Raw genomic sequence first — 14093 nt, 5'->3', positions numbered from 1 at the left:
AAAAAATATTGAAGCAAAAATTGGCCTTCCAAGATGGCGGCGATCAGAGCTCTTAGCGGTGAACCGATGTACATCTAATAAGACTATTGCAATATGAAAGAAAATAATTAAACAGTTTTGAAAGAAAAACAAGACAATAAAACAAATTTTTAAAAAGTTTATAGAAATGAAATGATTTTTAAAAAATTAGACAATTAAAGAAATTGTTAATTTAAATGTTAAAGTTCAAAATATTCGATATAATTTTTTTATGTGCAATTTACGATTAAGTTAATATTTATGTATAACTTATGTACCTTTTAGTTCTTAGTTACCCAATACAGTGTGCTAGAAGGTTGATAACACAACTGAATGGTAAGCGGCAGTGGTGTCTACCTACAATTTTGACAAATTTTATATTTTCAATAACGCAACATGCAGTTGTGCTACTAACCTTCTCAGGGCGTGTCTAGGGGATGTCTGCTACGTCGCTGGACATACCCAAAATATGTATCTTTATATATTTTTTCACAACTTCAATATTTTGAATAAATATGATGCGTCGGTAGATAAAAGCAAACAGAGCGAATAATTATAGCAAACTAAAGCAATAATTAAGCAAACTATACAAGGTTAATTGTTCGAACGGATGGTAAGAAGTTATTAATCCGGGATAACAGTTAGATTTACGATTTGGTATTTTATTATAGCGCTTTTCAAATCGAGAACGGTCTAAAGTTTATTAAAAAACGATTTATATATTAAACGGAGGTTGTTTTAATTTTTGACTTAAACAAATTAATAAAAAACTTGAATGGACATACCTTTTTTATTAAGTTATAAAGTACTTCATTTTTTAAATATTTTCTTTTGTTAATTTAAAAAAAATAAAAGTTATTATTTCTTAGAGAACAAATTCCGGACTTCCATTTCAATTACACCCTTAGTAAAGTTTTAGTCAAATTCTTTTGATATTTATCATCAGGAGGAGAAGACTACAGTTAACAACAAGCATATATTAAAATATATCAATGGACATCCCCAATTGTTTTATACAAAGCTGTGTATCTTTTTAATTACTTGCATTTTGAACAATATAAAAAGAAAGTAAGGGTTTTAAACACTAAAAATTAAATTCGGACTTACGTTTGTACATACACTAAGCCGTCTTACCTCATATATGCGTTTCTCAATGAGGAAGGGGGGGGGGGGGGGATGCTAAAATTTAACATTTTTGGGAAGGGGTTAAAATTGCGACTTATCCAAAAAAATTCCTGTACAGGCCCCTGCTTCTAGCACAAGCATTGGGTAGTTAAGAACTAAAAGGTGCGTAAGTTATATTGCAAATGCTAATTATTTTAAATTTGAGATTTCTGCACAAGTAAACAAATACTTTTTCTTCACTACTATTAAACAAACTAAATTGAAACAAACTAAAATTAAAACTCCTACTTAGTTTTACTGAGAATCTGTATTTTATCATATGTGCCCATAGTTATGAAATTGGTCTATGTCAAAATTAAAAAAAATGAATTTATCATTTATTTCACACAACATGATTTTAAACTAAATATATTCAATGTAATTTTTACGATATCGTCAAAAATGAACCTTTAAAAAGTAGTTGTAATTACAACGTTATACGGAATTTTTAATTTATTCAAATGCGAATCATTAAATATCTCGAAATAAGAAATATGACTTAGACCACTTTCATAATTATGGGCTCATATTTATTCTAAAAAACGAAAAGCAGAAAGTTAACATACAACAAGCTATTGTAAGAATATGTTTTGTTAAATAAAAAAATATTTATACTTGAAGTTTATGTAATTATGTAATATTCCGTTATTTTTATGAAAAAAATCTTATGCTAAACAAAAAAATAGATTTTTATTTGAAACTTATCAATATTTGAGCTTAAGATATAAAATTTGATTATCATTAGTTTCTTAATTTTCATATAGCCTTTCGTTGTATCCGCCGCCTTCTTGAGAGGCCAAAACTGGCTTCGAAAAATTTTGCGTTTATATGAATAAACGAGCTGGCCCGGATAGCGATCCGGGCTAGTTTGTTTATTCATATAAACGCAAAATAAAATTAAGTTGAAATAAGGACAACGTCGAGATCTCGGTAAACGGGCTGGCTCGTTTGCCGAGCCAGCCCGCTTTCCATATAAAGAGGCCCTAACTCTAAATTTTCACCAGTCAACAAAAAAATCTATTAAAATGGCTGCCCACAGTTTAAAAACAGAACCTCTGATCACGTGGTATTAGTTTAAACTTTTATAGCATTTGTTTAATAAGACTGTACTTCAGGATAAAGTAACTACTTCACGCGTTGACAAATTACTAAACAAATTACACCAAGGTAAAGGAAATTAGTTGTCGGCACGAACAGATTTTCATCATTTTTTCAAGATAAATATTTGTAAATTTGGGAACTTTTTTCGTGTAAACAAAATCTGTCAATGATAAAATAGATCTGTATGGATAATTTTAAAATGACTAAAAAAAGTATAGCGAAGTATAAAAAAGCTTAAATTAAATTTTTTATTAAGATCTGGTTTCATTCAACTCCTTGGTCCTTCATTCACCAGCCTTAATTTTGTGTATTTTTTTAGTATTTTTTCCGACATGTCGCCATTTTTTGCCTCGGCTACTTTATAAGCTCCATAATTTATATTCCTTAATGCATTATTTTTTTAGTAGGTGTATTTTCTTATAGACTTTTTTATAATTCATTTGATAAAGCATAAACTTTTAAAAAGTTATTCAAATTTATAATTATCTTGCAAAATGCGGTCAGATATTTCATGTTTTCGCTTTTCATATTTCATATATTATTTCAATTGTCATAATAAGCTCATAATAACCCATTTGTTTTTGTCAAATAAAAATTAGTTTATATATAGCTGGTAAATCATTTTATGTTAATATTAAATACTTAGTTATTCTTGCGGTTTGCCATAAATTGACTTTGCTAAATTCTTTAAAACTGTGACAAATTATTTTTTTCTTTATTGTATTTACATTCATTTTATGTATAAGTTATTTATCCTTTACTGTATATATTTCTGTTGTTAAACATAAAAATAGAAAATTCTATAATATTCATAAACTGGATGTCTACAGCAATATAATAGATGGAGTAATTCCCTAGACATGAAACCATTGTGCTCTAGGTAGCTACAAAACAATTTTATTTTTGTATTATTTATTTTATCTCAAGTTATACATGTACTACCCTAGTAGCAAGCAATATTGGCGCTATATTGCTCCGATATAGTTTAGATTGGCTAATAATGGCCAAGATTTGCAATATTGTGCCAATATTGGTAATATATTAGTTACATTGGCCAACTTAGGCAATATAAAGCCAATATTGGCTCGTTATTAAAAAACCGATATTGCAAAATGCGAATTCGCACATTTCAATACTTTAAAGTATTGAAATGTGCGAATTCGCATTACCCGACCTAATTAGGTCGGGTAAATAAAAAAAAGCAATTTAACTCAGTAATTGCTCAATGCTTTTACTCAGTAATTGGTCAGTTTTACGTGAACAAAAACTTTAGCAGTTAAGCACAAATTTTCATTCACGTAAAGTTAAGCAATTGACTCAGAAATTGCTCAGCTTAACGTGAATAAAAACTTAACCAAAATTGCTAAAATTATTATTTACGTAAAGCTGACCAATTACTGAGTAAAAGCAATAATTTTTTTTATTCACTTCGCCTTTTGAAGACATCACAATATTTCACATTTTTCTCAATTAGATTTATTTAAAAGAGTTTATTATTTTAATTTAGTGTTACAATTTTCTTAATGGCATGGGTTTATTAGCGACATGTATAAATAAACCTATGACATTGTAAAATTAAAATAATTCCTGCTAACGTTAGACCAACGTTTAGCGACAAGGCCTTGTCTCTAATTAACACTTGTTATTAGTAAAAAAAATTCGTATTTATTTTTTTAATAAATTGTATTTTAAGAGAAAAGCTATACAGATGTTTTTTAAAAACACCTTTTTAGCTTTTCTTTTAAAGTTTTAACTAATATATATAGAATTAATTAATAATTAGATAAATATTATAATATAATTTGTATTCATTTTACTAATTTATTACTGCTCTGTTCTTTGAGCACTCTAATTTTAGAACACACTAACATAATTTACACATAATATACAAATTATTTATATATGTTCATATATATATATATATATATATATATATATATATATATATATATATATATATATATATATACAGTAGCGTGCAAAAGTTTAGAAACACCTACTTTTTTTCAGTTTATAACGCATAACTTTTCACAAACTTTCTCAAATAACCTGAAATTTTTACCGAATGTGCTCTATATTATAACAATTCAAAACCCATTTCACAAAATTTTTAAAACTCACCGGTCAAATAATTTTTATTGTTTTTTTTTAAAAGGCTTCTGTGCAAAAGTTTAGAAACAGTATAATAACCCGCAATTATATCAGTTTTTTGTAACCAAAAGCATTACAAAAGGTCAAATTTTTCTGAAATTTATTGTTTGAATTAACTTCAGATATTTCAAAAGCAATTAAGTATAACTAACTGAGAAATTATTTGTGAAGTTTTATAATTCAATTAAGTAGTGATATTTTAAAAGCATGGGAAAGGCTAAGGAAGTTTCAGATGAAATAAAGAAACTAATTATAAAAGCTGTGGGGAAAAAAATGACTTACAAAAGGATTTCTGAACTTTACAATGTTTCTAAACCAGGAATATGTCACATTATGAAAAGGTTTCGTCAGCGCAAAACTATTGAAAGCAAGCCTCGCCCTGGAAGATCTAAAGTTACAACTGAAAAGGCTTATGGATTATTAGTAAGGTTTTGCAAGAATAATCCTCACATGACTGCTATCGAACTTAATTCAATTATGCATCAGTTTCATGTCACAAACTGAGGCGTTGATACAACTAAACATCGATTACGACAAAATAATCTGTATGATCTCCGTCCAGTTAAGAAACCTCTTATATCTGCGAGAAATTTAAGAACCAGAATAAAATTTGCGAGAGATCATCTCAGCTGGACAGTTAATGATTGGTCAAAAGTCCTTTTCTCCGATGAATCAAAGTTTATGCTATTCAGTAGTGACGGAATTAGATATGTCAGACGTTCAATAGGAGACAGATTCAATCCAAAATATCAGTTACCTACTGTTAAACATGGAGGAGGAAATGTTAAGGTTTGGGGGTGTTTTAGTCGTGACAACCTGGGTCCCATTCATCGCATAGAAGGTATTATGGACCAGAGAGCTTATTTAGACATAATGAAGAACATTATGCTGCCCCATGCAAAGGACAAAATGAATCGCAATTGGATCTTTTAACAAGATAATGACCCAAAGCATTGTGCCAGATCTGTTAAGGAATATTTTCAATCAAAAAATGTCAGTGTTCTTGAATGGCCTTCACAGAGCCCCAGATCTCAATCCCATTGAGCATCTTTGGGAGTACATTGACAGGCAGTTAGTTAGTAGAAAACCAACCAACAAAGACAGTTTATTTGGTTTGATTAAAGAATGTTGGTATAATATTCCTCAGGATGTTCTTATTAATTTAGTTGATTCGATGCCTCGTCGCTGTTATGCTGTTTTAAAGGCAAATGGATATGCCACCAAATACTTACTTTTTTATTGAAACTATTTTATTAAAAAATTGTAAGTTTTGAAAGTTTTAGTAAATATTTCAGCTTTATAGAAATAAGTAATAATCCAAATTCAACTGTTTCTAAACTTTTGCACGGAAGTCTTTTCAAAAAAACAATAAAAATTAATTGACTGGTGAGTTTTAAAAATTTTGTGAAATGAATTTTGAATAATTATAATATAGAGCACATTCGGTAAAAATTTCAGGTTATTTGAAAAAGTATATATATATATATATATATATATATATATATATATATATATATATATATATGTTTCTATTATTTTTGTTATTAGTTTATTTTTTATTTTTCCGGTTTGTAACTAGCTATGAATGCAAGTAACTCAAATCGCTGGTCAAAATATAAATCTGTTACAAGAGCTGTTAAACGACATTTTCAGGATATTGAAAATGCTATTAGTCTAGATAACCTGGCTACACGGGTTAATGTAACAAGTGAAACTACAACCAATAAAGTGATAGATGGTACTTTTAATGTGATTAACAATGAGAAATATAATACATGGGATAGTAAATATGATGAGATAAGTGTAAATGACATTACTAATAAAGAATTTGATTATTTTTCATCATTTTCTGATGATCAGCTACACATTGATAAAAATATAATATATTTTTCATCAGAATCTAGTAATGAAAATGAAGAAACAAAAAGAACACCATGCATTAAAGAATCACTTGTTCAATGGGCATTAAAGCACAATATTTGTCAAAACAGCTTAACCGATCTATTAAAAATTTTGTCTCCATATCATGCGTTACCTAAAGATGCTAGAACATTATTACAAACAAAACCATGTTCTGGCATTGGAGATATGAACGATATTTTTGGTAACAATGGCAATTACTTACATATAGGTATTAAAAACCAGCTTGAAATATTATTGGCAAGTTATCATCCAGCATCTTATACTTCTAAAATAGTTGAAATGCTTATAAACATTGATGGGTTGCCTTTATATAAAAGTTCTGCAAAGCAGTTCTGGCCAATTTTGTTCATTGCTAAAGTAGGACAAATGTTTTCCAAGCCGTTAGTAGTTTCTATCTTTGCTGGTACTAGCAAGCCAGCTTCTGCTGCTGAATTCTTTAAAAGATTTGTTGTTGAATTGTTAACAGTTAAAGAGAATGGCATTAATGTAAATGGATGTCAATTTTCTATAAATATTCATAGTTTTATTTGCGATGCACCAGCTCGTGCTTTTATAAAATGTACTAAAGGACATACAGCATATTACGGTTGTGAAAGATGTGTGCAAAAAGGAAAGTATGTGGAACATAAAATTGTCTTTCCAGAGTTAAATGCCAAGAAGCGCACAGATCAATCATTTGCTTCTCAGTTACAAAAGCAGCATCATAAACAAGACACAGAGTCACCCTTATTGCCACTTAATGTTGGATTAGTTTCTAATGTGCCCCTAGAATACATGCACTTGATATGTCTTGGTGCTATGCGAAGGTTGCTTATGCACTGGCTACGAGGTAATAGAAATATTAAAATAAGTGCTCAAATTGCAGAAAATATTTCCATTGATTTACAAACTTTAGCAAAACATGTTTGCCTTGAATTTGCACGTAAGCCAAGAAGTCTGAAACATATTGATCGATGGAAGGCAGTAGAGTTTAGACTTTTTCTTTGCTATTTAGGGCCATTAGTGTTGAGAGGACGTCTACAATCACGACTATATCACCACTTCATGTTACTACATGTGGCAGTGTCTATTTTGATAAGTTCTGAGTATTGTAGCACTTATATAGATTATGCTGAGAAACTTTTAAATAAATTTGTCCAAAAGTTACCTGAACTGTATGGTGAAAGTTCCGTAAATTATACATTGCATAGTCTTACACACATATGTGATGATGTAAGAAAATATGGACCATTACATAACTTTAGTGCGTTTCCTTTTGAAAATGCCTTAGGAGGACTAAAAAAATTACTCAGGAATGGAAATTTGCCACTGCAACAAGTTTGCAGAAGATTATCTGAAGTAGGTACAACATCTTATACCTTTAATAAACCATGTAGTTATGAGCCTATAGTGTCTAAAGTGCACTTTAAAGGTCCTACTTTAGGAATGGATTGCGTTCAATATGAAAAACTTGTGTACTGTGGTTTTACACTAACTCTAGATGCCTGTAACAACTGTGTGCTCTTAGATTCTGGAAAATTATTTGTGGTTAAAAATGTTGTTAAATGTAGGAACAACAGAATTATTTTAATTGGTCATTATTTTAATACACACATGAACTTTTATTTATATCCTTGTCCGTCCAATACTTTTAATGTATTTAAGGTTTCACAGCTATCCTCAAAATTAGTTTTCATACAGTTAAATGCAATAAAAACAAAATGTATGGTTCTTCAGAAACAAGATTATTTTGTAGTTTATCCTCTACTTCATGGATCAGCCATTGATCACTAAGATTACTGTTAATTATCATTGCATAAAACAGCACACTGTACTGTTATTACTTATTGATGATTATAAATAGTATGAAAATTGTCTTAAGTTATAGTTATAAAATTGTCATCAGTTATTTTTGTAAATAATTACCCACTAGGGGATTCTTGTTTATGTGTATATATTGTAAAAAAATATGTACTAAAGAGGGTTCATAAAGTAAATATAGGCATTCTATTTTTATTTTTAATTTGTTTTTATTGAATTCACCTCCCCAAAACTGATGGAGCCACTACACATAAAGAGGCTATTCTTATTTATTATTTACTAATTTATAACTTAGTCAATTGTTTCCTTTACCACTTTTAAAATTTGTATGTTTTTATGTAATAGTTGAACATGCTGAAACTCAACTCTCAAAAGAAATATTCTATTGTGTCCTTTGAAGAAAATGAAAAAGGTTGCATGGAAGTTGTGCCAACTTGTTGGTTACTTAGTTCATACGAAGTTTGGTGGCCAAGTCACCTCAAGTCTATGTCACATGTTGGAAAACTCATATCTGACTGTGTGATGCCTAATGAAAGTCTATGGGAGAAACTGCCTGTTAGATTGCTGGGAAATTCTAGTAAGCATATGTAATGGTAATCAATAACATAACAACAATAACAAGATATTTATTTTTCTATAATCATTTTTTACAATAATATAAATAATTATTATTATTACAAAATCATAATAATTTATAGTAATAATAACAACAAAAAAAAAAATTTATATATAAAAATAGTTAATATTATATCATAATTATTATGATATAATATTAACTATTTTTATATATATAAAATATTTTTTATATATAAAAAAAAACAAAAAAAATGTATATATAAAAATAGTTAATATCATATCATAATTATTATGATATAATATTAACTATTTTTATACATACGTTTTTCTTTTGTTTTTGTTTTTTTATTACTATAAATTATTTTTATTTTTCATATTACTAAATAATATGACCCACCATAGTTTAATGACCTCTAAAATTAAAGGGCGTTCAAACTTTATATAGTCATAATTTTCAAACACTTAAAGATTAGTGCATGAAATTTTAAATTTGTACATGAATTTTAATTTAGTTAATAATAGTTAAAAAGTATTTTGTAAACTTATTTCCCTCTCATGATTAGAGCAAGGGGCCAAAATATTATGGTTTATGCAGTGCAGCATCATGCCGAGGTAAAACTGGCTCAAATATATATAACAACATAGTTTTTTGAATTAGTACCTTCTAAAGGCTAGGTAAAGCACCTTAAAATGCTAGGTAGTTTAAAAGGCAATTTCGAGAAATATAGATTTATTCTGCGCATGCATCTTTTCAGTATTGTTTTTAGAGACGTGGAACAATGTTTCTGATAAAGCTCTGCAAACTTATTTTCAGAAGGGCTTGTATGACTATATTTAATATAGTATTGAATACAATATTATATTGTATTGAATATAATATTATATTGAAGGGAATAATATGACTAATAATAAGCATATAGACATATAACATACAAAACACACATAAACCAGTAAACATGAAAATAAAATTTATAATAAAAAAAAGGAAAAATAAACAAAAAAGGTAAAGATAATTATCATATCATTAGAAAGAAAATATAAAGTGTTTTCCAAATATTTTTATTACTTTTAAAAAACCTATTATATTGTATATAAAAAACCTATTATATGTTTTAGTTTATTTTAAGTTTTACATCCTTTTGTGGTTTGGATGGTTTTCCATAATGTCATTTAAATGACATTATGGAGAAGTTAAGTCCTGATGTTAATTTGGTATGCAGATCAGGTCTGCGTACTTTCATTGCAATACTACCACTAGGATGAATATCATCTAGGAGATTACTGTGAAATGCAGAGAAACAAATTTGCTCCATTTGTTTGTTTCCATTTTGTTTGTCAAGGTTTGTGCTTGTAGCTATAGAATTTATAGAGGTGTATAAAAACAATAAGGGCTCATAAGAACCCTACTGACTATACTCATGAGGTGAATATATTAAAAATAAATAAAAGCATGACAATGCTTTTAGCATGACATTAGCATGACAATGAAAAATATAAAATATAAGTGGTAGTACTGTATTAGATTAGTAATTTATTTAAGCAATTATTATCTATTTAAGCAGGTATTATTTACATATTTTTATATAACTTTTTTTGTAGATACATTATTAGGAGCAAATGAAAAAGCAGAACAGCTTCTTTATACTTCAAATATAGAAAGTGACGAAAGCAATGAATTTGATATTGCTCCTCTAAAAAAGCGACAAAGAAAATCTTCAAAAAATTTTAATGAGTTTCATGACTGTGAAAACATCAATATGTCGCCTTCATTTAAAGAAGCGATTCCCATGAGTAAAATCTTTCGAAAACCAAAGAATCTAAAATCAGGTAGTTCGAAAAGTTTTCAGACAAGCCAGGAAGAACGCAGCATTTCTTCGATTGCGGCAAGTGAAAACTACGAACCAACATTTATTGCAAGCAGCTCTACTAATGCATGCATTAAGAAGTCAGATTCAATAATTAAAAATACATCTCCTCAATTGAACAATTTCGAAGAGCCTGAAAGTAGTGAAGACTACATCCCTCTCCCATTACCCATAAATACAATAGATGACCTTTGCAAGTCAGTTTTTGGTAATAATTTGTGTATTTTTTTTACTATTTTATTATAGTTTTATTGTATATTGTTTATATATATTTTTATGGCATAATGTTAAAAAAGCAATTAAGAAATCAATCAATATGAAATTAGAATTATAGTTACCATATTATATTCATGATATCAATTTTACATTTGCAGCTTTTCAAGGAAAGTGTCTGCGCTTGATTTCCAGCATGCAATATGAAATCAAGCAGGTTAACCAAAGATTGAACTCTATGGAGCAACGAATGATAACTATTGCGTTATCATCTTCAAGTACTACTAGATCATCAGCAGCTGGTCAAACAATGCCAATTATAAGATGGGAAATTCCTATTGAAACAAATGATGATTTGCTGGCCACAGAGCAGCTATTGTCTGATAAAGACAAAATGAATTCTCTTGTAAGTTATATATTCTCATATATTCACATATAATATACATTAACGTGAACACAGTTTGTAATCATACAACTAGTATTTGCTTTGAGGTCAGCTAAATTTATTGTGGAATATAATTTAGTAAAATTTAGTAAAATGTTTTATATAATAAATCTATTTGTGCATATTGGCTATTAGATTCTCAGATTGGTATTAGTCGGTGGGGAAGATTATAAAAAGATGACTTCGAATGTGATGGCTTCTTTATTGTCAAAAGAGGTTAGCCTGCAATACTCTATGCAAGGCCGAAAGAACAAAAAGTCTTTTATAAGCTTAGTGCTATATAAGTGTGTGATAGGTAAAATGTTGTGTTTATTAAATTAACCACCTATTTTTTTATTATTTTTATGGTACTTAAATTTAAAAAGTTATGATTGCATTTAAAGTTTTAATATCTACTATTTATTGTATAATAATTATTGTATTATTGCATATTGTTTATTTTATATTATTTGTATGGGAAGGGAGGCAATTTTTACACTTTTCCAAAACTTCAGATTTTTGAGATTAATCACAAATCTCTGATTTATTTTGAAAATTTATCTTTACTGATCTAAAACTTGTTTCTAGAAATATAAATTGCAACTTTTAAACCTCTTTTTTAGTTGAAGAGAGAAAAAAAAAAGAGTAGCCTCTTCGACTGAAGCGGCCCCCTCAGCCTTGGGCAAGTGAAGAATAGAAAAATAATCTAATTAGCTAAAATCTAAATTTTGAAAAAGATTTGTAAAAACAATAGTTTGATCTAATTTATAATTTAATGTACTGTAGAATTTTTATCGAATTTTGTAATATTTAATAAATAGATTATAGATATAGTCATTAATCTCAGAGAATATTAAAGCTGAAGATTTGAGACATTATGTTTCTTTAGCTGTAAAGAGTAACTAAAGTTATTGTTTATATTTTAGTTAATTGAGATATTGAATAGCTAAAGAAAAATACTATATATAGTATGTTAAATAATAACCAATAAAATATTTTTGCCTTACAGCTGCTGTACAACAGAAATTTAATAAATGTACAGATAAAGAAATCAGAGATCGGATGAGCTGTTTTCTTGCACAAGCTGGAGATAGGAATGGAGGTCGAAAAAATCGTTTCTCAAAGGTGCCAACGATTAATCCAGATAGACAATGTATCGACAATGAACATATAGACATTGATTTTAATAATTGATTAATTGTGCTTGTGATTCTTGTTTTGTCTAATAATTGATATATATTTAAATGTTTATTTTTCTCGCTTGTCAATAATTAAAAGAACATTGTGAAATTGTAATAATAAAAAAAAGTGTTAATAAAGTGTCAACGTAATAATGCACCAATTGATGCATTATTATTCATGAATGTTTGCGCGAATGTTTTTACTACAAGCAACAACATTAGACCCATATATGGGTCTAATGTGCCAATATTGATCTAAATATACTTAGATCAATATTGGCGCATGTTTGAGAACACTAATAAATTAAGCTATTTAGGCAATATTGTACCAATATTTAGCCAATATTGGTACAATATTATAAATCAATATTGGCGCAATATCGCACAATGTAGCCCTTTTCAATATTGTGCCAATATTGTACTCAATAATGCGCCAATGTTGATGCCAATAATGGGCCAATATAGCTCCAATATTGCTTGCTACTAGGGTAAGGTAGTCAAGCAAATGATCTCAATTTCTTTTCATTGTCCGCGTTATTTCTTAAGGTATTAAGAATGTCTATCTATATAAAATTAAGCTTAAAACTTGGTTCTTTTGCTGTTATCTTTAATAAATGAGAGGAAGTTGAAATGACTGGTTAGACGAGTCCAAAAATTTTCGTTAAATCCGACAGACTTTAATATAATTTAATTTCTATTGTTAAAAACAAAAGATTTCTAACTATGCGCAACGAGCATGGTTCGCAAAAAAAACAATAGGTTACACGTCCATTTCTTATATGCCCATGGTAAAATGCAACATGATAAAAAAAAAATTATTTAGAATTTTTAAAAAAACACTAATGTGTCTTGTGGTTCATGTATTTATTTTTTATGAACTATCTACTACTGAAACATTGTAATTCGCATCCTTTTAAACATATATAATTCCACTATTTTATTTCAGATCCTGCAATCCGCTATCTTTTTACCAGATGCAAAAAGTCGATAACGAAAATAAAGAGAAGAAATTTCAAGAAAAGAGGAATGCTCAGGCAGAGGCTGATAAGTCCAGTACCATAAGAAGATATTTTGGTCCTATTAATAAAAACAAAAGGCTTGATAACCTCCCACATGATGCATCATCAAGTCACCAAACAAAAATGGACGACTTTACTGAAACAATAAAGTGGCCTTCACAAAGTGCTCAACAGTTGGAATTTGATACCATCCTAACCCTTTCACTAGTTCTCTCTAACCTCCCGTTTCACGTTATTGAAACTGCTGGCTTCAAAATGCTGCTGAATTATCTTTGTCCACAAGCCAACCTAAAAAGTCCAACCACCTTATCCAAATTCAAGCTACCAATGATTTATCGCAATCTAAGACGTGATGTAAAAATGCAAATTGAGAGAGACATCCCGCATTGCGAAATGGCAGCTTTCACTACAGATGGATGGACTGCAAGAAATGGTGATCCCTTCGTCTCGCTTACATTGCATTATGTTACCAAAGACTTTGAACTCAAAAACCTTTCTTTGGATTGCCAAAACTTTATTGGGAGACATACAAGGGTTTTGCTTGCACAAGGAATAGACCACATGATTTCTCAATTTCCTGGTCTTCAGAGGGAAGACCTTTACAAAGTGGGTGTTACTGATGCTGCAGCCAACATGAAGAAAGCAATCACGGAAAGCA

At 29.0% G+C, this 14093-nt stretch overlaps 2 protein-coding genes across 2 annotated transcripts; both read left to right on the top strand.

Moving 5' to 3' along the window:
* The first annotated feature begins 5951 nt into the window (after positions 1-5951).
* Positions 5952-8352, top strand: LOC149885321 (uncharacterized). Its single transcript, XM_090096223.1, has 2 exons — positions 5952-7186; positions 7352-8352. The coding sequence occupies exons 1-2, from the start codon at positions 6016-6018 to the stop codon at positions 8128-8130; spliced, it is 1950 nt and encodes a 649-aa protein (XP_089952349.1). The 5' UTR covers positions 5952-6015; the 3' UTR covers positions 8131-8352.
* A 133-nt stretch (positions 8353-8485) lies between these two features.
* LOC149885320 (uncharacterized) lies at positions 8486-12480 on the top strand. Its single transcript, XM_090096224.1, has 5 exons — positions 8486-8734; positions 10333-10806; positions 10973-11217; positions 11392-11551; positions 12245-12480. Exons 1-5 carry the CDS (start codon positions 8509-8511, stop codon positions 12427-12429), a joined length of 1290 nt encoding a protein of 429 aa, XP_089952350.1. The 5' UTR covers positions 8486-8508; the 3' UTR covers positions 12430-12480.
* The last annotated feature ends 1613 nt before the right edge of the window (positions 12481-14093 follow it).

The sequence above is a fragment of the Hydra viridissima genome, unplaced genomic scaffold (assembly GCF_058129835.1).
Source record: "Hydra viridissima isolate aposymbiotic clone 2 unplaced genomic scaffold, HvirCarnegie_v1 scaffold_8, whole genome shotgun sequence".
Classification (NCBI taxonomy): Eukaryota; Metazoa; Cnidaria; class Hydrozoa; order Anthoathecata; family Hydridae; genus Hydra; species Hydra viridissima.
Note: the sequence above shows the minus strand (reverse complement) of the source record. Positions and strands in the feature narration are given on the sequence as shown.